The following is a 27,035-nucleotide window of genomic DNA, read 5'->3' as shown; positions in this document are numbered from 1 at the left end:
TATTTAAAGGCCTATAGTCAAACTTGTGTTCTTAAATGTGGATCCACTGGAGCCTGATCAACCTACCAAGAGTCTCATCCTTAGGAGAGATCGACTCTCGCCCTCCAGCACCCATCTGTTGCCAATACTTCCTCAGGTAGGGTTGGGTTTCTTAACTTTTCCCCTCATCCATGCTGGAGTTTTGTCTGGCTCGAGCTTACATTGGACTTGTGCATGCTGTCACCATTGCTGTGAGTTTATGTGAGTAATTAACCAGCCGTCTGGAAAACTCTGTTTCCCTGTGGTCATCTACCACCTCAGCTCTTACTATCTGTCTGCTCCATCTTCTTCCATGATGATCCCTGAGCCTTGGGAGGCAGAAGTTTGATACAGGTATACTACTCAGGGATAAGCACTCTTGTTCTCTGCAGGTTGGTCAGTCGTGGGTTGCTGTGTTAATCACCATCTTCTGCATAAGGAAGCTTCTCTTGTAAGAGCTGAGAGATGCTTTAATCTGTGAGCATAGCAATAAGTTATTAAGACTCAGTTTAATACTCTATCTATTTAGCAAAATAATATTACTGGCTCTCCCTATCGGCCTGCTTAGTCACAGATTCCTATACCTGATGTAATATTCCTGTTCCATCAATGTCATGTATGGGTGCCATCCTGAGGCTTACCTTAAATCCAGTTAGAAAGTGGTTGGTTCCGTTCATCATATTCATTTCACTATTGCACTGGTGATCATATCTTGCCAGAGCAGTTGTTGTAGCTCATGGGATTCACAGCTGGGTAAGGCTGATGATTAATTTTCTCTTCCAGTAGCATGCGTAACACCTCTAGCACTTTGAAAGCTAGCCAGTAGAGATGAAGCTTTGAAGTCAGTACTAGTTTGATTTCTCATTTTTCCTATAGCTCATGTATATGGTGTTGATCAGCATTAGGATCTTACTGTCAAGCTCTGGTGGATAACCAAGAGCAGGGGCAATGACCAGTATTGTTTGAGTGTCTCTGGAACCCCTGGTCATCAACTTCAAACAAGATAGTCCATTTCTAGCATTGGGCTTTTACTTTGCTAGACATGTTGTCTAATAGGGATAATGTTCCCCTGTTATAAGGTAGCTCCTTTTCATATCTTTCTGTACTGTATGTGAATATACTTTAAGAAGTTTTGTAGACGTAGGTTTCCAAATGACTTTTTCTAAAGTCCTTCAGTGTTTGTTATCCCTCCCAATACTCCATTCTCTGTCTTGCCCTCCCATTCCCACTCCATTTAACCCTGCTTATCCCATTATTCCCTTTTTATCACTGTTCTACCTCTCTTCTCACAAAGCCTACCCCTCTTGTCTGTGTATTAGTTTCCTGACCCATCTGAATTTTCCAACCAAAACATGTATATCTAAACACACACATATATGTTCAAAACCAGCATCCATCTATGAGTGAAAACATGCAACATTTGTCTTTCTGGACAGTTCCATCCATTTGCCTGTAGATCTCATAATTTGGGGTTTTTTTTCTTAAACATTAGTTTCTTAAAGCCCCATGCTTACTATAACAACTGTGCCCTCTGTTGTTATGGTAACACTTGGCACTAGGCACTCTGTGACATGCTTTCTCCCTGTACCTTATAACAATTACTTGTGTTCTTGATACCCAGCTCCAAATCCTTGCTGTGAAAAGTGTGTGCATAGCCCACTGTGTTTCTCTCATCTAGCATTTCCTTGCTGTAATATAGTTGAATGTCTATGTTCAGTGTTCTAGTAGTCAATAAAGTTATTGGCAACATAGTAAATCAATCCCCTGTCTTGAATGAGTGACTATCCTGTTGCTTAATTCTTAATTGAGTGGTTGGTCTTTTGTTGTTATGACTTTCTTTTCTATGTTTTTCATAGACAGATACAAGATTATTGTCTTCCATTCTATGGACTGGAAGTATCATATTCAACAAAATATTTTCATTTTTATATAGTGAAAATTGATATTTGATATTGATATTTTGAAAATTTCCCTGTTTTCCTTTGGTCATATGTGGTTTTGGTTTTGTTAGATTTACTCTTCTGTTGTTTCCCTAAAGGTTTTATAGCCTTAAGTTTCAGCATTTTGGTATATGATCCATTTCAAGTTAATTTTCTGTTCATATATTTATCTGATTGTCCCAATATCACTTGTTGCAAAGATTTCCTTTTAAAAAATACTTTATTTTATGTGTACGAATGTATTGCCTGCATGTATGTTAGTGCACCCGTGTTGTGCAATACCGCCCAGGTCATAAGAGGGTGTTGAATCCCCTGGAACTGGAGTTACAGAGAGTTGTTAGCTGCCATGTTGTTGCTGGGAATTGAAGCTAGGTCCTCTGCAAGAGCAGCCAGCACTCTTAACCGCTGAGTCATCTCTTTAGACCCATAAAGACTACTTTTTTAAAATCATCAAATTATTAACACTAATGTCTAAAGTCATTAACTATAAACATAAAGGTTTGTACCTAGACTCTAAAACCTATTCCAGGCATCTGTAACGCTTCCCTTAAGCCCCTTTGTTGTCTTAATTGTTATAAGTTTTTTTTAATTTTTTTCCCCCTTAGCTGGGCATGGTGGTGTAAGCCTTTGATCCCAGTGCTCAGGAGGCAGAAGCAGGTAGATCTCTGTAAGATGAAGGCCAGCTTGGAGTACTTAGAAGTTCCAGGCCAACTGGGACCACAGGAAAACTCTGTCTCAAAAAACCCAAAAAAGTTTTCTCTTATCATCCTGCTAAGATTATGCCTTGAAAATGCCCCTCAAACTCTCGGTTATTCTGTGCCACTGTCTTATGATCGCCATTTTGACTCTATTCCTGCTTCTTTGGTTAAGATACTGTGTCCATAGTACTATTTTATGAGTGGAGTTTATTAAAATACTACCAGAGTGATCACAATTTTAATTATGTACCCCTTTCTCCTGCAACTATTAAAAAGTACCCTTCCCCAGAGCATTATTTTAAACTCATCTTTGGCTTTCATTTTTCTTCTGTTTTCCCATATCATTTTGAACAGTAATTGTAAGGATTATATATAAGTCTGCTTTGCAGCTCAAGTGCCTAGCCAGTATTGATTGAGCAAATGTATTTTTCAAAGTATCCTGTGGTTTGTTTATCATATAATTTAAAATTGAGAATCTAAATATTTTCCAAAGAGAGAATTTCTGCAAATAACTTTTCCTTAGCATTTTAATATCCAAACTTGTCTCACTTGCAAGATGACTTAATCAGCACCATATCAGAGGCGACGTGCTGTGTTTACCATTGTTAGTTGGACCAGCATATGTCCAAAGCAGTTGGAATGAGAAAAACAGAATTGACTTGCAGCCAAATTAGAGGGGGAGGAGAGAGAGTTCTCTCAGCTGTTGAGCAGGACTCAATCCTTTGGACAGTACAGAGTACATGTACACAAAAAAGAGGGATGTGGGATCATTTCAGCTAACAAAGATAACAGATGCATTTTGAAATAACTAAATGCACTGAGATGATAAAAGCAATTAAAAAATAGATTTGTTTTAACTTTATATAATCCTTTGGAAATAATAGAATCTCACTATATTAACCAATAAAACCCAGAAATTTTTAGATATTGAGACTATGGATAATTTATGCTCCGTTTTAGCCTTGCAACTTTAGCTGATTTCATTTCTAATTCTCGAAAATTTGTGTTTCTTTATTAAGTGATTTGAGAATTCATCACATTAAATGAGATAAGAATGTTATTTCTGATTTTTCTCAAGTTGGGTCTTATATTGTTCTGTGGTATAATGTTTTGAGTGAGAAAGCTTCTGTTCTTATTTTCATAAGTAATGTAATGCACAAAGGAGGTATTTTTGTGTATTATTCTTTCCTGAGAATCAGCTCTTGGAAAAAGTTATATTTTCATTGCAACAGAGAATGCAAAGTAGTGTTCTTCTGTTTATAATGGAAGGTTTGAGGAACAGTTTCCAAACACAACAGTCAAAGAATAAAACAGTTTTGATCACCACTGAGTTTTATATCCAGGTCAAGCCTATGATAGTGTAATTCTTAATTAGATTTAGCTTTTCCTCAGAAGTCCCAGGCTTTTGCTCTGCCATTTATTACTTGGTGGGGTCTTCTCTTTACCTGTCTAGAACCACCTCACCTCTCAGAGTAGAACATGCTTATCACTTAACCTAAAGAAGTCAGTGAAGGCCAACAGAAAGCCCCCCTCGTGCGAAATACTTTTGGACGGAGACTAAAATCATTAAACAATACACATATGTCTAATTTGAAGTGGGGTGGAAATAGCCTTGGCACTAGAGAAATCCTTGTCAAGCCCTGCTTCGTTTTATTTGCTTTTTGTTTTATACACCAGGAACCAAGATTCACAGAATTGAAAGGATCAAAAGTATAAATGTGAACTTGGCGTTCTTTTTGACATGTTCTTCTTAATCAATTGACAAAACTTGGCGATTAGCCAAGAATTAAGAGAACTGGTTGAAAAAAAAAGAATTGATTGACAAGATACTGGGATTAGCTAACAATTGAAAGAAGACTGATAAGCTACTTGTTGCATTCTTGAGAGAATCAAGTAACTCAGAGGCTTGGTTTTAATAGATGTTGCAAAAGGAAAGGAAAGGGAGGGAGGGACAGAGGGAGGGAGGGAGAAAAAGAAATAAAGAGGAAGAAAGATAGAGAGAAGAAAGAAAGAAAGAAAGAAAGAGAGAGAGGGGGGGAGGGAGGGAAGGAAGGAGGGAGGGAGGAAAAAGGAAGGAAGGAAGGAAAGAAGGAAGGAAGGAAGGAAGGAAGGAAGGAAGGAAGGAAGGAAGGAAGGAAGGAAGGAGGAAGGAAGGCATGTTCAGCACAAGATTTAACTTAGAAGGTGGACTTGTAGCCTTAGTCCTGGAGGGAAGGTTACATGAAGGAGGAATGCATCAGTTTTAGGGATCCATTTGTCCCTCAGGTACTAGGACTTGTTTCTTAGGTTCTCTTTGTTTAAGATGGCATTTTTAAAAACATACTATAGTCATTTATGCATAAGGACATCTTCCATGACAGCCCACCCTGCTTTCTAAACATAAATTTATGAACCATGGCTACGACTATAGCTTACATCAAGCCAAGTTACTTTGGAGCAAAATAAACCTAACTGGACTGGGATATACAGAATGGAGATGAGCCTGTGTGGCCTAGCTGAATCCACTGAACCCTGGAGTCATGAAATTCTAGCTCCATACTTCCTCCTCTCTAGCACAGGTAAAGAAACCCAAATACACCCTACACACGTACATTTCTCTAAGGATGGAGAAAAACTATAGCATTTTAATTTTCTTTAACTGTGACAATATTTTTTTTTTATTTTAAAGATTACAAATTCTAAACTATTTATGTAGAGCAAGATGTTTTAAATGGATCTTAAAATTTTGTTTAACAAATGAGTTCTCAGGCTGTTGGTTATTCTACTGGTGTCATCCAAATTATATTATTCATTCTATTAAAAATAAATAGAAACCTTTAGATTTAGAATGCTTTTCATGAGGCTGGAGAGATGGCTCAGCAGTTAAGAGCACTGGCTGCTCTTGCAGAGGACCCGAGTTTAATTCCCAACATTCAAATGGCAGCTAACAGCTGTCCACAACTCCAGTTTCAGGAATCCAATGCCCTCTTCTAACTTTTATGGGCACTGCACAACATGGTGCACTTACAACATGAAGTCAATATACTCATACACATAACAAAATAATAAATAAAATATTTTTTAAAAGAATGGGTATCTTTCTATCTATCTGTCTATCTATCATCTATCTATCTATCTATCATCTATCTATCTATATATGTTTGAATTTGGGTTGGATTAATTTAAAATTAAAGTAATATCTAGATAAGTGTTCGTTCATCTTTTTTTCCATTTTTTTCCCTAATATTGCCTGAGTACCAAGCCTATTTTCTTTGAGGCATCAAATTTCTTTAGTGGTTTGGCATCTATCTGTCTATCTATCATCTATCTATCTATCTATCATCTATCTATCTATATATGTTTGAATTTGGGTTGGATTAATTTAAAATTAAAGTAATATCTAGATAAGTGTTCGTTCATCTTTTTTTCCATTTTTTTCCCTAATATTGCCTGAGTACCAAGCCTATTTTCTTTGAGGCATCAAATTTCTTTAGTGGTTTGGCAACAGATCTATTACTAGGACATAATAGCCAACCTTGCAGTATTATTATTGGAAATTTGGGGCACATCTGATAGATCTTTAAAACTTCAAGGTTTTAAAATAGTATGAACAAAATCAACCCACGTGTTATTCCTGAAAGTTTAAATGCCAAATATACACAATATTCTTTAATTTACCAACATTTCTTTGTTTAAAATCATTCCAAAGTTGGTTTCAGTTACTTGGCCATTTTTATTGTGATATATATAGTAAGCTTGGCATTTGTATAGCAACTGTGAAGTCGTTTGGAGCAGTCAACTTTTTATTTTAAAGACACTCTTAAGTCAACAAGTGCTTGATATAAATCTCATTTTTTCAAGGTTAACTATCCCTGCTTTACGGAACAGAAATTAGGAATATCCAGCTGAATCTTTTAGTATGGAAATTTAAATGCTCGCTTTCTAAATTAGCATTTGCCATATTTTTTAAAATAATCAATATAGAAAAATAGCACTTAAAAATAACATAGAGCCCATGAGATGGCTCTGTGTTTAAAGCCACTCAATGTACAAACCCAAGGAAGTGAGTTTGATTCCTGGAACCCAAGTAAACAGGAAGGAGACAACTGATTCAACAGAGTTGTCCTTGGTCTTGGCATGTGCACTGTGGCATGTGTGGACCCCTCATAATATACACATACAACAATAGCAAATCTATTTTAATATAATGTAGGTTGAGTTATATTGGCGTTTTCACTGCCTTGTCTTTTTCTCAGTTTCTCCTGTAAAATGTTAATATATTAGGCTCCTGTTTTCATTGTGCAAATCATGTAAAACCTCAAAACTAGTGCTTGGCATACATTCTTCCTTTTAAAATGCTATGGGTCTTCTTTCTATTTTGGTTCCTAGTTAAGTGCTTGATATGAAGAACCAGCAACAAAGTCTAGAACAGACACATTGATGTAATGATAATGCTTAGTGCTTCTTTTACATGCCATTTTCTCTTTAACATGCTGATAGCTAATTATGTATTATTCTGGATAGAAATGGACTCTGCTATCATTTAACTATGTGTATTAATCCAGTGCAGCACATAGGCACGTGAAAGCACAGGCAAAACCACAGTGTATGAATAAAAATTGGCTGTAGCTTCCCTACCACAGAGGTCATTAAGTGTGTCTGTAAGAGGTGGGTGATTTTAGACTTGGCAGGTAGTACTGACTCTGTGACACTGAACTCTGTTGTGTGACATAAATAAAGGCAAGTAACTGTGACAATAAAGCTTTATTAATAAAACTAAAATCTGAATTTTATATAATTTCCATGTTATGAAATACCATTTCTTTTTCTTTTTTCTGTTTTTTTAAACCAATTTTCCCTACCAATTAAATATTTAAAATTTGATCTATAGGGATAGCCTATGATTCAGTAGGTAAAGCACTTCTCTTGCGAGTATCAGGACCCGAATTTGACTCCCAGAACCCATGTGGAAAACAGCAGGCATCATGTGAATCACTTCTAATCCCAGACACACGGAGGCTGATCCAGGCAGCTACCTGGGACTCTCTGGCAGCCAGTGTAGCCTAATCAACAAGAGCCAGGTCTAGTGAGAGAACCTGTCTCGAAAATCAAGTGGACGGAGCCTGAGAACCAAGCCCTGAAGCTGACCTCTGACCCCTTCATGCATGAACATATGTTTTCCAAATGTACCTGAATTCTCATGTATACCCACACATATTGGAACACATCATACATACATACATACATACATACATACATACATACATACGAAGGTTACAGGCTGTAGAAAAAGCAACTGGCTGAATTTGTCTCTTGCACCGGGGTTTACTGATTCCTGCTCCACAGACCTCTGTTTCATTTCAGATCCTTCTATAATTTCACATACATATGTGGGTGTTGAGATTCTACTTTAGTTTTCTGACCAATTATGTTGAGGCTTTATTTGAAATATTTAGATATATTTTTTAGTTCTAAAAACAGATATTATGAGATCCACTAGAACTAGAAAATTTAATCACAGTCAAATTAAGAGAATTTACATGAAGTATTATTACAGCTTCTTATACCAAATATGGATATCTTCATTTGATACATAAATCTATGCTTACATATTTGAAAAGTTGATTTTTTTGACAGTGTTAGGTTCTTTTTTGAGGTAAATACTTCTGACTATTCAGTTATGTCTCTTCCTTCCAGTAAATCTTTCTCACAATACATAGAGAATATTGAACCAAAAACTTAAAAAGCATTGGAAAAAGAAAATAAACCATTCTAGGCAACTCTGTCAAATCTTTTCTCACACTGTCAAAAAACAGATGTGTTTCACTTTTTTGTTACTACTTTCTTCAGTTAAAAAATAACCTGAAATTTTATGAGTAATGCTCTGAAGCCTCATTAACATTGTTTAGAGTTAATTATGATTCCATATTTCTGACTCAGAAATAATCCAAATGGGATTTAGTTAATCTTAAGTACCAAAGATGACTTCATTACCAGGCAGTCTACCTCTGAGTCGGTGGACTCAGACTGGAGACAGACATGGAGAATCTAAGGGACATTGGCTAGATACAATAGAATTTCATGTAGTTAAAAGGTGAAAACCAAATTTGGAATTCTTTTACAGAATTATTTCTTAAAAAGAATGTTAAACTGCACGTGTTAAGAAAGATGTGTTAAGCTTACCTGAAAACATAAAAATGTGTCAAAATATGCAGATATGTATTTAAGCATACAACTCTCTATGGAATATGCTGGCAGGAACAAGTGAATGGTTTTCTTCACCTTTAAAAATAAAAAGAGGTAATATTCTAACAAAAACTTTTCAGTCGCACTTACATCAAGGCATAGCTCAAAATGTGTAAATAAAATTGAATATTCATTTTGTAGAGATGAAGAGGAATCCGAATGGAGTTAAGAACAGGCTCTGGGCATGGGTGGCATGTATTTAATTCCCGTTTTACCTCTTGTACCTGTGACCACGGTGCTCTAGTCTGTTTCTCCATTACTGTGACAAAACATTCAGACTACTACCAACTTGGGGAGGAAAGTGTTTATTTGTCCCACATCTCCCAAGTCACAGTTCATCAGGGAGCCCAAGGTAGGAACTCAGGGCGGGACCCTGGAGGCAGGTGACAGGCCCTGGAGGAATGCCGCTAACTGGCTTGCTCCCCTGGTCCATGCTCAGCTTGCTTTCTTATACAGCACAGGCCCACCTGCCCAGGCATGGCACCACCCACAGTGGACTGGACTCGCCCACATCACTCAACAATGAGGAAAGATTCCCCACAAACACAACCACAGGCCAGGCCAGTGGAGGCAATTCCCCAACTGAGGCTCCTTCTAACCGGGTGTGTCAAGTTGACACTAAAGCTATCCAGCACACATGGCCACTTTTTGCTCTATGGTTTGCATTTTCCTAATCTGTAAAGGAATAATACCACACAATAAACTTTATTGGACAAGATACCGGAAGGCACAGCCTCACATTATTGTAAATGACAGATGAATTATCACTTCTTTGTAATGCGTTCAGAACCATGTTTGGTACATTGTCAGTGCTTTTGTTTTAGCTCCATAATGTAAATAACCAGCATTTTGTACTTTGTCCTTCCCCAAGTTTGGAAAGACAGATTTGGAGGCAGCCTAGTGATGTCATATTTTATTAGCATTTTTGAGTCCTGAAAGCTCACATGTTTTAAAACTCATATAAAATGTGAGTCATGACAAGGACAATGGATCTCTCTGTTTACAAGCAAAAGTGGTGCCACCATGTGGCAATGACATAATAGCTTTCAGTCCAGTTGGCTTAGTCAAGTTAAACTTGTGCAGCATGAGAGGACATTCTTGATTTTATCATTTACTCTTTTATATAAATTGCATGTACAAAGTATACTTTTATTAATATTTTCAATTATGAATTTCAAATATCATGATTCAGATTTTCATAAAATCAGAATGTTAAGTTCTTTAAAGAGTGTTAACATGATTGTCTCTAATCTGAATTTAGCAGAATAAGTGTAAAAATAACACCCATAGAACACCAATTTCAAACAGAATTCCGTGGAGCCTAAGTTACCAGAGGGAAGGGACAAGAAAGGAAGCTTGCAGGTAGAAATTGTTTTGTGCTCCTATGATCCCAACTATTTGCATTTGTGCTAGATTTATATGCTGGTACTATGGTTGAAGTCCTGTTTCCATTCTGTAGGAGCGAATGAGTACAGAGACAGGAAAAGACTTTCTGGATTAAAGAGGAAAGAAAGTTCATCGCTATACATGGTGTTTCCACTTTTATTCTGCTACATGTCTTGCACATTTGAATGTGTGTTGTCTTAAATTCAAACACTGAAAACTTCAGAAAGTGTTGGATTATTCTGTACTAGTTCATGACAATTGCTCTTACTAGCAGGACACAAACTCAAACCCAGTAAAACTTATGTGCTTCTAAGACAAGTCTCTCTCTTTCTCTCTCTCTCTCTCTCTCTCTCTCTCTCTCTCTCTCTCTCTCTCTCTCTGTGTGTGTGTGCATACAGATGTATGTGTGTATGTGCACGTGAAGGCAAGAGGACAACTTTAGTCCCCATCACCTTGGGTTTTAAGATAGCATCTTTTATTGGCCAGCGAGTCTCAAGGATCTGCCTATTAGCTTCCCATTGCTGAGATTTCAAGTGCACACTACAACTCATCCTTTGTAGCTGGTTTCTAGAGTTAGAATTCAGGGCCTTATTTTGTGTACCAAGCCCATTACAAGTTGAGCTATCTCTGCAGCCTGAGACTGAGATTTTTCTTCAATTAGAAGAATGCAAGTACACTCTTTGAATAAGTTTTTTTGTTGAATGAGCAAATGTAGCTTGTTCATAAAGAGTGCTATAAGAGAAAGCATCTGCTACTGCTAAGAGACATTTATTTAGTAGGTATTTACATTGCACATCATACAATATAGTAGGTTCTGTCATTACTAGGTTATCCTCTGCATCTAATATTAGGTTTCCATGTGAGGAAGGTTTTTCAGCCATTTGCAAAATGCAGTAATTCGATATTTCCCTAGAACGGGCAACAAAATATAAGTTGTACAAAAAATATGGGGAAAGGGAAGTTTGCCTCACCTTTGTTTTAGTCTTATGGAAGCCAGTTTACTCCAGATTGCAGATGAAGATTTTCCTATGTTACTGAATAACTCTTATAAATTAATATTTACGTTTTCCATCTTAAAACCTAGAATTCTCTGTCTTCTCCAAGTTTTGCTTGTAGGTACCTTTATATCATCTAAAATTTTTACCTCAAATTACAAAATACTGGAGGTTAGTTGTTTAATTCTTGTTACTTTATAAGTAACATAAACTGGCTTGATTTTGTTTCCAGAGTTCAAGGAGCTCAATGAAGCTTTTCCTCCGTTCTCAGATAGTAAAGAGCCAGGAAGCAGTGCAATACTTTAGAACTACGTACGCCTTACAAATTAGCTGGCAATTCATGTTTGTGTTATGCTTTGTTATGACTACTTAATTCAAAAGCATATTCGCAGAGAGGGAGTTTGAATTAAGTGAATCAAAATAGTAAAGTCTTTGATTAAAAAGTTAGCCTGCTTTAGCTTAAATGTTGATATTTCAAGGCCTACTGATATTTTAGTCATTTGTGGTTATTTTTGTTTCCTGTTCAGACCCCTGGGAAATAAGAGAACAGTAAATCAAAGTCCAGATTGCCTTTTGCATTTATTTTCTTTTCATTTGTGCTATGTATTAGTATACTTTAAGAAACTGAAGACAGAGATCACTGTGAGATCACTGAACAGAATGCAGGAGGGCTGTGTTTCCTGACTAATCAATTACATAATTCTCTAAAAATTAATCTTTTACTGTTTGACACTTTATTGATTCTTTTAATTTCCTCATGGTAATATTATAAATGCTAACAATGGAAAATCAGCTAGGAATGTCTACATTACTAAAATGAATTCTGGGCAATATTGTTATCAAAGTAAAGTTGCTATATTTTTACTTATGTCCTTTTTTGATGTTAGGCATATTAAAATTTATTAATTTAAATTTCTATAAAAATAGACTTTAAAGACCACGTAGTCTAATGAGAGACTTAGACAGCTAGCATCCCACATCTTTCACTACTAAAAAAGTTAACTTGTGGTTATCTTAAGCAAAATTTCAAAAAAAAATCATCAAATGAATTTAAGAGTTTTTTATATTTATTAATTCTTCCTCTTTCAAGTTGGACATATGACAAATATTTTTTTTTAATTTTCAGTTTGCCAATTATGGATAATTTTCTAATAATATAGCATAGGGTAGTCATTGATGAATTAAATGTTATTGTTTAGATGATTCAGGATTTAACCTATACTTGGTAATCTCTACAGAGCAAGCAGTATAAGTAAATTATATTTACCCGAGCCCTACCCCAGTTTGATGGTTGTCATATGTTGACCTATGTTGTCATATTATGTTTTAAGAGGTAAATTGGAGTCTAGAAAATGCAAAATAGTACCTTTGATGAAAAATTTAGAAATGTTTTTATTACATTCTTGTTCATGCTCTCATGTGAAGTGGGGATTCATACGTGCAACTACCCTATGGTGTTTACCACCTCTGGCACCTACGATCTTCCCTCTTCCCTGGTGAGCCTTGAGCTTGGGAAGGAGAGGGTGCAGTATAGATAGGTGTTTCATTTAGGGCTGAGCACTCTGCAGTCTCCTGTTTTATGGATGTTGATCTGTTGTGGGTCTCTGTGTTAATGTCATTTACTACAAGAACAATCTTCTTTAGTAGGGCTTGGGAGATGCACTAATCTATGTATATAAGTCATTATGAGTCAGTTAAATACTATTTAGCAGCATTAAGTTCTCCCCTATGGTCTGTGACCTGGCTAGTCACAGATTATTGGCTCTGATAGCAGAGTCAAAATTCTCCACGAGTTTCATTCTATATATTTTGATCATATTCCTCCCTCTCCCAACTCCTTCTAGGTCCTCCCCCACCTCCCTATTTATCCAACTTCAAGTTCTGTTTTGTTTTTATCTATTTATGTTGCTTAAATGCACTTGAGCATTGAACCAGCCCTGGAGCACATCAACCTACCAGGCTCCACAATCTTGAAGAAAACTGACTATTCCTTTCTCATCAGCCCTCATATGCCTTGTCTTCCTGTTATAGGGTAATTCCTTATAAATGCTTTTTATCTATGTTTATATTTAGAGAGCTTCTACATTAGTAGGCTACCATATGGGTTGTCAAGTTTTCAAACACTTGTTGACTATTGCCAGATAATTTATGTTATTCACTTATCAATAACTGAAGTGATAATTTGGTGTGATATCGAATTCCAACAGTCAAAGACTTTAGTAACTTATTGCTGTAGAGTTTTTATAGGTTCATTGTGTATGTGGACATGAACATACCGGTATGCACATGTGTTTCTAGTTCTATACTGTTGTGAATTTCATCTGTTCATTTGATCATTCATTCATTCTAGGCTTGCACTAAGGCCTTATTATGTTCTCAGACCTATAGTGAAAGACCAAGGCTTCCAGATAGCTGCTACCAGGAAAGTGACTGAGGACTATTGTAGCGAAAGAGGCACTAGTGGTGGAGAGATTGCGATAACAAAATTTTTTAGAGGAGAATGGCTCATTGCTGTGATTATATGTGGATAGCAAGGAGGAGAGTTCCATGTCCCCTCCATGTTTTTCAGGAGTGCAGAATTTGAGTATTTGAGGAAGTGAGGACAGAGCAGTGAGGTGGAGAGTGCTGTACACTGACTCACTGTTAAGATACAGTGGTCACCACAGAGGAAGCAAATAAAGCCTTGGGAATAAAAGAGATTACTGGAGAGCACCCTGCAGTGAAAGCCAAAGAATAATACAATAAAATAAAGAGAAAATACTTAAGAACTGCTATGCTGTTCCTGAGGAGTGGTCTGGGTGCAAACGGCCCTCAGGCATGGCCTGGTTTCAGCCAGCTTGTGCTGGGCTGCTGACAAGAGAATAGAAAGAATCACAATGTAAAGGACATGTGAACATTGTTTTTGTTTACTCACAAGTGAGTAGGAAAAACTGGGATGAGAGGTGGCAACCTCCAAAGAGAAATGTCAACGTGATTAAAACGAATTTTCATTGATTTGAAGGAAGAAAAAGAAATGTGAGTTCTTCAACTTACTTACCAAGGCTCATGAATTCTGCCTATAAAGCCCTGTGCTGTTTGCCACCTCTCCTGGTGCCCCTGCTTGCACTATCTTAACTCATTAGCCTGTCCGAAGACTAGAGGAAGGAAGGGGTAGAACTGAGGGGCAAAGGGATTCTCCCTCTAGTCAGTCATTCCACGCTTTCTGCTCTGACGACAGATACCATTTTTAATTCCTTTCTTCTCATTTAAAGCATCTGGTATCAATTAGTACTCACTAAAGAAGATAAGGAACCCTTATTCTCCTTACTCCTCATGGTAGTAACAGCATGGAATGTTATTTGCAGTTTTGTGCCCATCCATGCTCTTTCCCCTTGATTGCAGAATCTAACCACACTACCCACTCTGTCCAGCCCCACCTCATATGGACCTCATTGAGATCCAGCAAGGAAGGGTCACATCATACTCCTCACCTTCATTTGCCTTATATTTAGCAGAAGAATAGCATGTATTGAAAAATGTTGACTGAACTAACAATAGGAAAGAAGACATCAGGGTAAGAAACTGTAAAAGAGGTGAAGGGAGACTGTTAGCAACTGTGGCTTCGCTTCTGAAAGAGTAGCAGGAGGAAAGCCTAGGGAGAGGGTGTGAAAAACTGACTGCGATGAATATTATAGGGCAAGAAGGAGTATTTAAGAAAATCCAATCCATAATGCATAATACATTGGATGAGACCGAAAAAATGATTTGCCAAAAATCTTTGCAAGTCCCAGCCAACTGCACCTTCAGGCAGCTAGAGTTGTCCTGATTCCCCTCCCCCACACCCAATTCTGTCCACTTCCCAAAGGAAGTAGAAGGGAGTGACTTCTGGGGATTGAGAGCAATTTGTGACACTGCAGCTACAAGATCAAGATGGTGATATCTGAAAAGTCAGAGAGAAGCAATTCTTGTTTATTGTTTTCCTGGTCAGTGGAACCACCTCATTCACAGCCCCTCTTTCCAGAAAGTGGCATTGAACAAGTATCTTGGCCTGGTTTCCACCTTTCACACCCAGAAGCCTAGTGGGAACGCTCTTGAGTCCCAACAATGAGCTTCCCCTTATGGATTCTTAGCTCTTTGCTAACAAGAGCAAGCCCAGATTTGTGTTTTGTGTCATCCTCTTCATGGCTCTGGTCTGCAGATAAGCTCCTGGGCACCGTTCCCCAGTAGGTTTGTAAGCAACTGTCCTTTCCTTCTTTACGATGTCTCAAGATGGCTAGAAGCCAGGGCTCCAAGGCCAAATTCACCATCGGAAGGAAATAAAAACTGTGAGAGAGAAAGTCTTGACTCTTTCAGGAGTAGTTATGTTGGGACAATCACATAAGGAATGGGAGAAAATAGTGATGAATCTAGAATCATAGAGCCCTCAAAAAGCAGGTGCCATACTAGAGCAGTTTCCACAACTCTTAAGGGTATAGCAGATATTGTAACTATGAGGTCATGTGCTACAGTTGTCATTGTCAGTTCAGGAAGGTACTTATATTAACTGACCATTTGATAAGTAGACAAATATGTACAACTTACGGTGATCTTCAACTCAGTTGTGTTAGGTCTCACTATGGTCTGTTATTCCTTATGTATTTTGGTTTTGCTATTAATTACAGAAATAATAAGATAAGACATTATAGAACAGAGAGATAATCATCTCTGCACTCCCCCAAAAGCTAGCATTGATGCCTGACCCAGTACTGACTAGAAATTCAGAGATGAAATGGTAACATAAGGATATCTGTTTTGGTAGAACCAGTCCGCCAAAGACTGCAACCAAGAAATATAAATATAAATATAAAGAGGTTAATGATAGAAATTGTCTACTCAGGCTGTTGTTCTGGGCCATCCTTTAGTAGCCCTGCTTATATTATCTGAGGCAACTATCCTGCAGTCTTTCCCACACATCAAGATAGTGATATTACGAACTTGTTGTTGGGACAAGGTTAAAGCAGAAATTGGTAGAGCAGGCAGTCTTTCTCTGCCAATACTCACCATATCAAAACTCTCTCAGGTTTCCATGAAAATAACAGAAAAGGCAGACGAGCTGATCAGAGCAATATCTCTTTTCCCATAATAGAAGTTTTAGTTCATATGTGCACTTGTCAGTGATTGCAACAGTCATTTTTTTTGAATGAAGAAATTAACTAGAAGCTGAGTCTGGCCAGCATTTTTCATATTGTATCATGCATTAGGACCTCTGTAATTTTGAATATGAAATGATATTGTTAAATGTGGCTCCAGTTTTTTTGTAGAAGATTTTGAGTATCAAAATAAAGTAACCAACTGACCCACAAATTGGTAGTGAGAATGCCCATGCTGTTTTATAGGTGTGAAACTGTATTTTGAACTCTATTTGCTTTTTAAAACATTTTATATTCTTTTTATTTTTTGTATATGAGTGTATTGCCTGAATGTATGTAAGTGCATCCATGTCACACAATGCCTCAGAGGTCAGAAGAGGCTGTCAGATTCTCCTGGAACTAGAATTAGGATGGTTTTAAGCCACCATGTGGGTGCTGGGAATCAAACCTGGGTCCTTTGCAAGAACAGCCAGTGTTCTTAACTGCCAAGCCATCTCTCCAGCCTCTGAACTCTGTTATTTGAAGAACTCTATGAATAGCCTTCAGCTATAGTGATGGTTGTCCATTGACAAAATTGTGTGTTGTCAAAATGTTTCCATTCCTGGGGTTTGCAAATCATTCATTTGAAATAAAATGATCTTCCTTGGAGCTAGCTCGTAAAGTAGCAACCAGAGTCCTGCTTTTGAACCCATGCACTTCTTCCTACTTACCTATGCTATTTATACAAGATTTTGAAGGGAAGAATTAACCAAGCTATAGATTCAATGCAATGCCACTCAAAATCCCAATGACAATCTTCACAGACCTAGAAAAGAAAACATCCTAAAATTCATATGGAATCACAAAAAAAAAAAAACACTGGATAGCCAAAACAATCTTGGGAAAAAGAACAATGCTGGGGTTCACCAAACCAGATGTCAGACTATATTACAGAGCTATAGTCATAAAAGCATCACGGTACTGGCACAAAAACAGACAAGAAGATCAATGGAGCACAATAGAAGATCAAACATGAGTACATGCAATTTCAGCCATCTGATATTTGACAAAGGTACCAAGAACGCACAATGAAGGAAAGACAACATCTTCAATAAATGATGTTGGCAAAAGTGGACCCTTATCTTTCACTCTGCACAAAAGTCAACTCCAAATGGATCAACCTCAATATGAAACTGGAAATTCTAAAACTTCCTGAAGAAAACATAGGCAGTACCCTATATTTATAAGGTATAGATGTAGTAAAAGACTTTCTAAATCAGATATCAGTTGCTCAGGCATTAATATCAACAATCAACAAGTGGGACTTCATTAAACTAAAAACCTTCTTTACAGCAAAAGAAACAACCAAGGAGTAAAGTGGAAACCCACTGTGTGGGAGAAAATCTTCACCTGCTACACATCCAGCAGAGGATTAATATCCAGAATATAAAAAGATGTCAAAAAAAACCCAAAGAAACAAGAAAATAAATGACCCAATAAAAAAGATATGCTAAGGACCCGAACAGAGCATTCTCAAATGAAGAAATAAAAATGGCCAATAAGCACCGTTAAAAGTGCTCAACATCCTTAGTAATTAGAGAAATGCAGATCAAAACCACTTTAAGATTTCATCTCACCCCAGTCAGACTGGCAAAGATCAACAGATCAAAAGACTCCAAATGCTGGTGCGGGTGAGAAGAAGGGAAACGCTCATTCATGTCAGTGTGGTTGCAAACTTGTGCAATCACTGTGGAAAGCAGTGTGGAGAACTCTTAAAAAACTACAAATGAATCTACCATATGATCTGATTATACCACTCCTTGGCATATACCGGAGGACCCATCCTACTGTAGATATACCCGTACGTCCATGTTTGCTGCTGCTCTTTTCACAATAGCTAAGAAAGGGAAACAATGGAAATGTCCCTCAACTGACGAATGAATAATGAAAATGTAGTCCATCTATACAATGGAGTTCTACTCAGCAGTAAGGGAAGACTAAATTATGAAATTTGCCAGTAAATGGATCAAATTAGAAACTGTTATACTAAGTGAGTAACACAGACTCAGAAAAGCAATCGATGTATATTTTCCCTCACCTGCAGATCTTAGCACCAATCCCCTAAATGTGAGTATACATCTTGATGTAACAGCAGGAACCAGGAGAATGGAAAGGAAACATGGATGGAAAGGGAGAGAAAGAGCCCAAGATGGGGGGGGGTAGTAGGAAACAAATGTTACCAAGGGGGAAGTGGGGAAAATGGGGGTACTGAACTGGGAAGGGAGGAGGAAAAGACATATAAGGAACCACAGAGGGAAATGGGAAGAAGGAACTCAAGAGAAGGGTGGTAATAGGAGACACGTACTATCAAGTGGAAAATAGGGGCACTTAACCTGGGAAGGGGGGAGGGGTTAGACAGGGGAAAGAGAGGAGGGATAAATAAAGTTTAGGTGATATAAAAAGCCAGAGGGAAAAGTATTAACTCAACCCCCTCCCTGAAAAATGTACATATAGCTATCTGAACGTGAGTGCATGTGTGTACCTGAAGAATACATAACAAGGAACACAGTGCCAGACAGAAGAAGCTGTTGGTCAGTGTGGTCCAAGAGACTCCCCAAATAGCACAGGCTATAGCCACAGTCCTTGATTACCTGCCAAAACTTTATGGTAAGATCGTACTGCTGAAGACAGAACATACTTTAAACACAGGACTTGGAGCAATGGAGTTGGGAATGACCTGGAAGCCTTCTCCCTGAAAACTAGTTCTCATAATTCTAGAGGAGACTATGCAAGCTGCTAAGGGAGAAAAATCAGTCAATGGTCCAATTCATCTCCAAAGCCTAATCACAGCAATGACTAGCACAGCAAGCTATCTCCTTTGGTGTAATAATGCCACTTTTATCTATGGGGTAATCCACTTAATGGCCTCTCAATGGGAAGAACTCATGGGTGACAATGTAAATATAGCCAAATACACATGGTGGAAGAGGTCATAGATCCTAGAGAAACCACTGTCTCTGTCATATCTCTAGACAAATGAAATTTCTTGCTGTGTATACCCTACACCACTCATCAAAGAAGCTTCTTTTTGCAACAGATGGAGGCTTTTAAAGAGTTACACAAGTGGTCACACAGAGAGAATATATATCTAAGAGATGCCTAGCCCTAAGTGACACATATACTGTGGAATCTCTATGCCTAAGTCTCATGGAACATATGGAAATGGGGTAGAGAGAGTACCAATACATTGCTCAGCTCTCAACATTAAAGCTTCCTCATACAACAGAGTGCAATGCACTCTCAAGGCCACAAATGCCTAACTTTTAGAGAATAAGAGACTACAGAGTTCAGGTCCGTGGTTTAGACTCCTGTATTAAACCTCACCCACCCATGGCTAAGAAACCATTGAGGAAGAGGGGGTGGAAAGATTGTAAGAGCCAGGGTTGGTGCATGAACATATGGAAACAAGGGCTTTGAGGCCACTGGGAAATTGCTCATATGAACTTGCAACAATGGTGACAACGTGCACAAGACCCTTCCTGACTCAGTCAGACAAAGCTTCAGCATAGAACTAGGGAAATGGGCAGCAGGCCCCAGCCCTAGCCGAAGAACTATTGGCAACTGATTACTGCTGGGTGAGGGAGAGTACATGTTCTTTAAAGGAGTGACTCTCGATATGCTGATTAGACTCCAGTGAATGAACTTGCACTGGGGGACATCTGGATGCAAATGTTTGACAGGATAAGACTTAACATATATGATAAAATGCATGAAATCTGGTGGGGGGATATGGAGGAGGCACAAATGGGGTAGGGGGTATAAATTTGATTAAGATCTATTATATAAAATACACAAAAACTCAATAAAAATATTTTTTAAAAGAATAATGGCTGTTCCATTTGTCCTTAGCACTCAGAATTAACTATGGCCCTGATATTGGAAAAAGCAAACAGATTTCTCCTGAATATGTTTATATGCTCTTTAAACAATTATGATTATCATAAACACATACATAATCTGGTATTTTTAAAAATGGGAGATATTTTTCATTTACAAGTTCATTAGAAACTGGAAGTTGTTTAAAGAAAATACATCTGTTGATAAACAGAAAAGAAACTATCAAAGAGGTAGGAGTTTATGAACAAAGAATAAACACGTTTCTGTAAACTGATGATTAAGACTAGATAATAAATATGTGAAAAAAAGACCAGATGGGTATTTGAAAAGTAAAATCTAAAATAACATATACATTTGCATGTATTTATAATATCAGAAACACAAGTTCAATAAAGCTAGTTTTGTCATGGTTTTATCACTTGCATCCTGAGGTTTAAGATCTATTAGGAAAATGAAAAATGTCTCAGAGCCGGGTGTGGTGGCGCATGCTTTTAATCCCAGCACTTGGGCCGCAGAGGCAGATAGTCTGTGAGTTCAAGGCCAGCCTGGTCTACATAGTGAGTTCCAGGACAGCTGGCCCTGCAGGGAGACCCTGTCTCAAAAAGACAGAAAAAGAAAAAAAAAAAGACAAATATCTCATGATAAGTAATGGTAGTAAGAATATCTGTTGTCATCAGTGTCCTCCTAACATACGTGTCATTGACAACTTCTGAATAATCTTGAGAAATTCTTCACTTTCCCAAACAAGGAATGTAAACAGAGTTGGCCGTGTTTATCCATTATTAAAACTGGTGATCGTTTTTCCTTGTAAACTGATTGTTTGTAGTTATGATATGGCAGCTATACACAGGGCTTTTTCTTTTACATTCTGTGACTGTCACTTGTTGAAACCCAGCTCTGGTTTTGTGTTACTATTATTGTTCCTAGGGATGCTTCCTAGCCTGTCATCAAAGATGTAAGAAAATTCAAAATTCCTTTTGGAATAAGAAGAGCCTCTGTCACCCACAGTGCAATTACTTCTAAAAATAGAAAGAATGGCTATGATAGGACTGTGATTAGACAGAGATGAGCTATTGTCCAAGTAGCAGGAGCTAATCCAGCAGGCCAAAGATGACCTAGCCAGAGCCATTGCTCTGTTGATTGCCATTTCTCTCCGAGTTTGATGAAATATTCATGCCTTTGCTCTTCTCTCTGCAAGCACTATTGATTTCTTGTATAAACGCTACTATATTTAGTCTAGACAAATGGAATGTGGATTGCTGCTGAATAAATTGGAAAAAAGACTGGGATCTTGCCTGCCGCTTTTTCTCAGTCTCGGGCAATTATTTATAATCAAGAGCAGTTTTTGAAAGTTGAGGGTGATTTTTCACAATTTAGTGATTAGTCTGTGAACAAAGGCAGGCAGTTAGACACAATCATTTCTGTTGGGATAGCAGGTTAAGAAGGCAAATTACCCTTTGAGGTTTACAATAACTGTTTCAGAGGAATTGTGGGATTTTTTTCCTTATCTTTTTTTGTTTTGTTTGTTTGAAAAAAATCTTATGGGTTTGATGTTTATTGTTTATGGATGAAAAGGATTCTACTATGAGGAGACCCCTGGGTCTTTTAAACTTTACATTTTGTTTTTATAGGGAAAATTTTTTTCATTTGTATTTCCATGAAACTATAGTTTGGCCCTTTTTGAAGTGAAAATGAAAATATTGCTAACATCCATTGCTTTTGACTGGACTCATGCCAATTCTTAAGTGAATGTTCAAACTCTCACGTTGCTTCAAATTCTGAGTGGAATTTCTACACTGTACATTATAGCGAAGAGACCCAACACACCATCTTCTTTATTTTTTTCAGATTTATCACAATTCTTTTCTTGAATAAGTGTCATATTATAATAGTCACTGTCACACCACTATCTACTAATAAATAATTTTCCCATTGCCATTAAAATGTTACATACAGTTTCACCAGTGCAAACTTCTGATCAATACATTGAAAGTCTACCATCTGTTAGCAAAGAAAGCTTGATACTGCTCTACTTGTATGTGCTCATTTATGTGTGCAGTCCAATGCTGTTGACATGCAAAAGCATTTTTATGTGAGGCTTTACCATTCATAGACAGAATAGCTGTTAGGTTTTCTTAAGGACTAAAAATAATTCAAATCTGCAGAGAACATACATTTGAGAGCTCCCAACTTGGAATCTTCAAATCTAAGTCAGATACTTACAGAAATAGATTATTAGCTTCAATTTTTAGAAATACAGAACTGCAGAAGACTCACTCATATTTCCACCCAAAACACAATACTCATCTGTTCTCTATGTCACCACTATTTGCATCAGAATTTACTGTCTAATCTGATTTAAAACCCAAATAGAATATTGATGCTTAGTGATGGTTGGATTTTTTGCCTTTTTTTTTAAGTACTGAGTCTCAACATACAGAAAATGAAGCCTAAGATTTTAAGAGGCCCATTAAAGAAATATTGACTAAATTATGTGAAGTTTAAATAGTTATCAATGTGTAAATACCAATTTATTATTGCTTTTAAGAATCTTTGATGTTCCCATAAACATTTTTTAGCTTTTTCATTTATTTTTGTATGTAGGTGTCTGCGAATGTGTGTGCATGCTGATATGTGGGGTGCACATACATGACTGTGAACATACTTGTGGAGGCCAGAGGACAATCTTGGGTGTGATTCCTCAGGTGCTACCTGTTTTATTTGAGACCTTGGCCTAGGATTCACCAGGTAACCTAGGCTGGTTGGCCAGCAAGTCTCAGGGCTCTTACTGTCCCTATTGCCCTGGCACTGGGATTACAAGTATGCACCAACATGCTGGGCTATTTTTTAACGAGAGTTTTGGGGACTGAACTCTGGTCCTCATTCTTGTGAGGCAAATACTTTACCAACTGAGCTATCTCCCTAGCCAAGATAGCATATATTTAAACCAAATAGATGAGATACATTTTATTTAGACATTTCTTTTAGTAGGTGATTACAATGATAATAACAATAATCCTATAGTAGTAGTAAATACTATGGCATTTTTTCCATTATGATTATCTCTGTAAGGTTTTTTTCTAGAGATGGCAAACTTAAATCAAATGGTAGCGATATTTAATGTCTTATGACTCATATCAGCAGACAGATTTTGTAAAAGTTTTATGCCAATTGGAAGTGCCATTTGCAATAAATAATTTGGTTGTTCACTTACCTTATAAAGTGGAGCTTATGCATACAGATACACATATAAGTATGAATCATATATGTGATGTTTAATGGCTAGATATTGATGCTTTATTTTATTTATGATTTTAATTTACTATTGAATGGGATATACAGTTGCTGAGTTGTATGCATTTTTGAAGTGTGTTATTGTTTTATTTTCTAATATGTAATTGAAGTCACCTACCGTTTTATTCCCATATCTGCTCATAAATTTTGTTTTGCTAGCTACTCAGTATTGTTGAGTTATTTTAATATATATGAAATTTTCTATTTTTATGCAATCAACAAAGCAAAACCAAAGTCTTTGTTGAGGGCTGTACTGTGCTGGCTGTGCATAATGTAAATGAGTGATCTCACTTCAGCCTTTTTTATCATTGTTGTTCCTATAATGACCTCCATTTAATGGTGAGGGAGCTGAGACCTGGCAGCAATAACAATCTCAGGTTTGTACAGGTGGAACAATCACAGTAACAATCATTTTGGTTTTAGAATAGAGGTTAAAACTGGCAGCCTGCATGTCTAGGTTGATTTACTGAACCATTTTGTTAGGTTTCTTATACCATTAAAGTATTTTGAATATTGATTATTTCTGTCTATTCTACAACTATCCATTCTGTCTGTTCTACAATCCTCACCAATAACTGGCTAGATCTGAGAAATGGTCGACTTTTTCTAAAGAGCTATAATATCCATTTCTGAAGGCTCTGTTTTCTTTAACTCAATCTGCTTGACTTAATTATAAAAGGTCCCTGATTCTTCTGAGCGAGTGTCATCCTCAGAATGTTTAACCACCAGGTGGGTATGGGCACTGACCATTCAGAACAGACACTAGCCTCGAAAACCTTAGCATCCACTTAGCCCTGTCTGTGAGGTCTCCTGCCTAAACCTTTCTCTTTGGAGGTAGCATTATTACATATTCAAATTGTGATTAACACTTCATACACATTATAAAACAGTATTTTATCACTTTAAATATTGCCTTCCATAGTTATACTTAGTTTATCCAATCTTTTCTTTCTTCAATAGGTTGATTAAATAATTAAGATTCCTCATGCTTCTTCTGTCATGTTTATTTTCAGGTTTCCACAGTACAAATCGTTGCTTTTTGGAAACCAGTGCTTAGGAACTTGACGACCCTTACTTTCTCATGTGTGGATCTGGCCCCATTGTTACTGTTAATCACTACCATCCAAATTTTGGATACAGACTTGTGTTCTTTCTTTGCATGTGTATTGCATCATATATTTTACTTTACTTTTAAAATGCATGACTGTTTTTGCTGTCTAAGTGTCCCTATGCATGCCATGCTCATGGCCAGGAGAGGGCATCGAATCCCCTGGAACTTTAGTTTCTGTCTGTTAACTTCCATGTGGGTGCTGAGAACTGAACGTCAGTCCTATGCAAGAGCAGCCAGTACTCTTAACCACAGAGCCATCTTTCCAGCCCAATATTTTTTCATTTTTAAGGTAGAATTTACATTTTGACTCTGATCACAAAATTTTTCATAAAGCCAAATAGTTGTGGCAGAAGTATTCTCTTGTATGATATCTCCCTTTATCTGGCATTTCTTGGTTTTCAGTTGACTTAAATTTGTTTTATGAATAACTTTGATACCAGCGAATCGTTGAATCCATCTATTTGAAAAAAGACAATTGCAGAAGATTCATGGCAGAAAACAGATTACGGAGTGGAAATTAGTATATGGGCCTTTTATCAAAATTGTTGTGAAAAATATTTTATCATCATTGCAAAGCAATGACTAGACTTGTTTTTAAGTGCATTATACAGGGCACTGGGTTCTTTTTTTCTTGGTTTGTTCACAACAAACCAGTTTGCTCATTTCCAATCCTCTAATCCCTGTTTGCTCTTTTCTTTCTTGACTCTCCAGTGGATGTGAAATCAGAGGTCCCTATGGGCCTGGAGCCCATCTCACCTTTAGACCTAAGGACAGATCTCAGGATGATGATGCCCGTGGTGGACCCTGTCGTCCGTGAGAAGCAACTGCAGCAAGAGTTGCTTCTTATCCAACAGCAGCAGCAAATCCAGAAACAACTCCTGATAGCAGAGTTTCAGAAGCAGCACGAGAATTTGACGAGGCAGCACCAGGCCCAGCTTCAGGAGCACATCAAGGTAGCAAATGTGTCTTTTTCTCTGACCTTCTCAATCAGGGCATCTGCACCATGATGTGGGCATAAGACCAACATGGGAGCAAGGATGGGGCATTTCACTGTTGTTAAGACATGGATGTGTAGCTTGAAGGAAGTTTTGATTGTACTAGTAGAAACCTTGGGTAAGTACCTGGTAAACACCTGCTCTCCTTCTGGAAGAGATCACCTCTGCTCTTCTTTCAGGTCACAGAATCATTGATAGAGAACAGAGACTTGGCTCTCTCATTTATATTCTCCCCTGCATTTTCCCTTGCTCTGTCTAGTTGTCACAAAGAAGAGTGAGCCCAGAAAAGCCCATTTTGTATTTCGAAAGAGTCTGTTTGTACCATTTATCAGAAAGTATAAATTAGTCAGGTGGACCAAGAGCATTTTTCTGGTTTTGTTTGTTTGCTGTTTCATTTGTAATCTGTGGATCAATATGTAGATGCTTTTCCTTTCAGAAAACATTTGATAATGTAAATATTGAAAATAATAATATAATACGAAATATAAGAATTTTATATGCAAAAATCATGCCACAAACATTTCAATGTTTTAACACACTGGAGATAACAATTTTTGAAAGTTCTGTGAGAGTAGTTGACAATTTTAGACTTTAAAAAAAGATTATTTTGGGAGAAATGCAACTATATCCCATAATTTTTAAAGATACCCTATTTGATTATCTGGTTATTTTATATATGCATGCCTAATTATTATTTTCTTCATTGATATCTTCAATGAAAAATCTTACTGTATGTTTGTTTATCATTTTTTTCCAAAAATTTTCCAAAATTGATGAAGACATTTAAAAACAAGGCTCCTTCTCTGTGGGGTGACACATGGCTCTAATCTCAGAGCTTGAGAATTGAAGTAAAGAGAATCTTAAGTTTAGAAATATCCTGGCCTTATCAAGTGTGCAAACATCTTAAAATAAAAAAAGCAAAGCAAAAGATGTTTGGTTCAATGAAACAGATATTTAATTTGAATTTATTGTTGAAAACACAAAATCTTTACAATAAAATTTTGCTTTTATATTCAACTCCTTCAAAGATGACTTGCATATGATAATTACTAGAATTATGCACCATGTCATACTTTACTAGACTGTAATCTAAGCACTTAATCTGTTACTTATAGATCAAGTACAAATGCCTGGATGTGGTATTAATATAGACAACTAACTCATTACATTTAATTACAGTGTCTAAGAAGATAAAAGTACTATTCTTCTTGTTTTTCAAGATGTTTTCTTAGTCCATAAAACCTATAGTATCTTATTTGCATAAAAGGCTCTTCAATACCTAATATAAAATGTAATCTTTTTCCCCTAGTGAAACTTACTAAAAATCTCTTCCATATTATTGATCTATAAAACAACTTCACAATAAGAGTGAAGTGTTTCTTGGTGCAT

The 27,035-nt window shown here is 37.1% G+C and overlaps 1 protein-coding gene across 19 annotated transcripts in view; it reads left to right on the top strand.

Annotated features, from left to right (window-relative positions):
* Hdac9 (histone deacetylase 9) overlaps positions 1-27,035 on the top strand; it is an 897,356-nt gene that overhangs the window by 458,034 nt on the left and 412,287 nt on the right. For all 19 annotated transcript variants that reach the window (XM_008832701.3, XM_017798011.2, XM_008832669.3 and 16 more), the window contains one exon: positions 25,363-25,604. In XM_008832701.3, the coding sequence (XP_008830923.1) occupies positions 25,363-25,604 (242 nt within the window). The remainder of the gene's footprint in view (positions 1-25,362; positions 25,605-27,035) is intronic.

Source organism: Nannospalax galili, unplaced genomic scaffold, assembly GCF_000622305.1.
Source record: "Nannospalax galili isolate Female #2095 unplaced genomic scaffold, S.galili_v1.0 scaffold450, whole genome shotgun sequence".
Classification (NCBI taxonomy): Eukaryota; Metazoa; Chordata; class Mammalia; order Rodentia; family Spalacidae; genus Nannospalax; species Nannospalax galili.
Note: the sequence above shows the minus strand (reverse complement) of the source record. Positions and strands in the feature narration are given on the sequence as shown.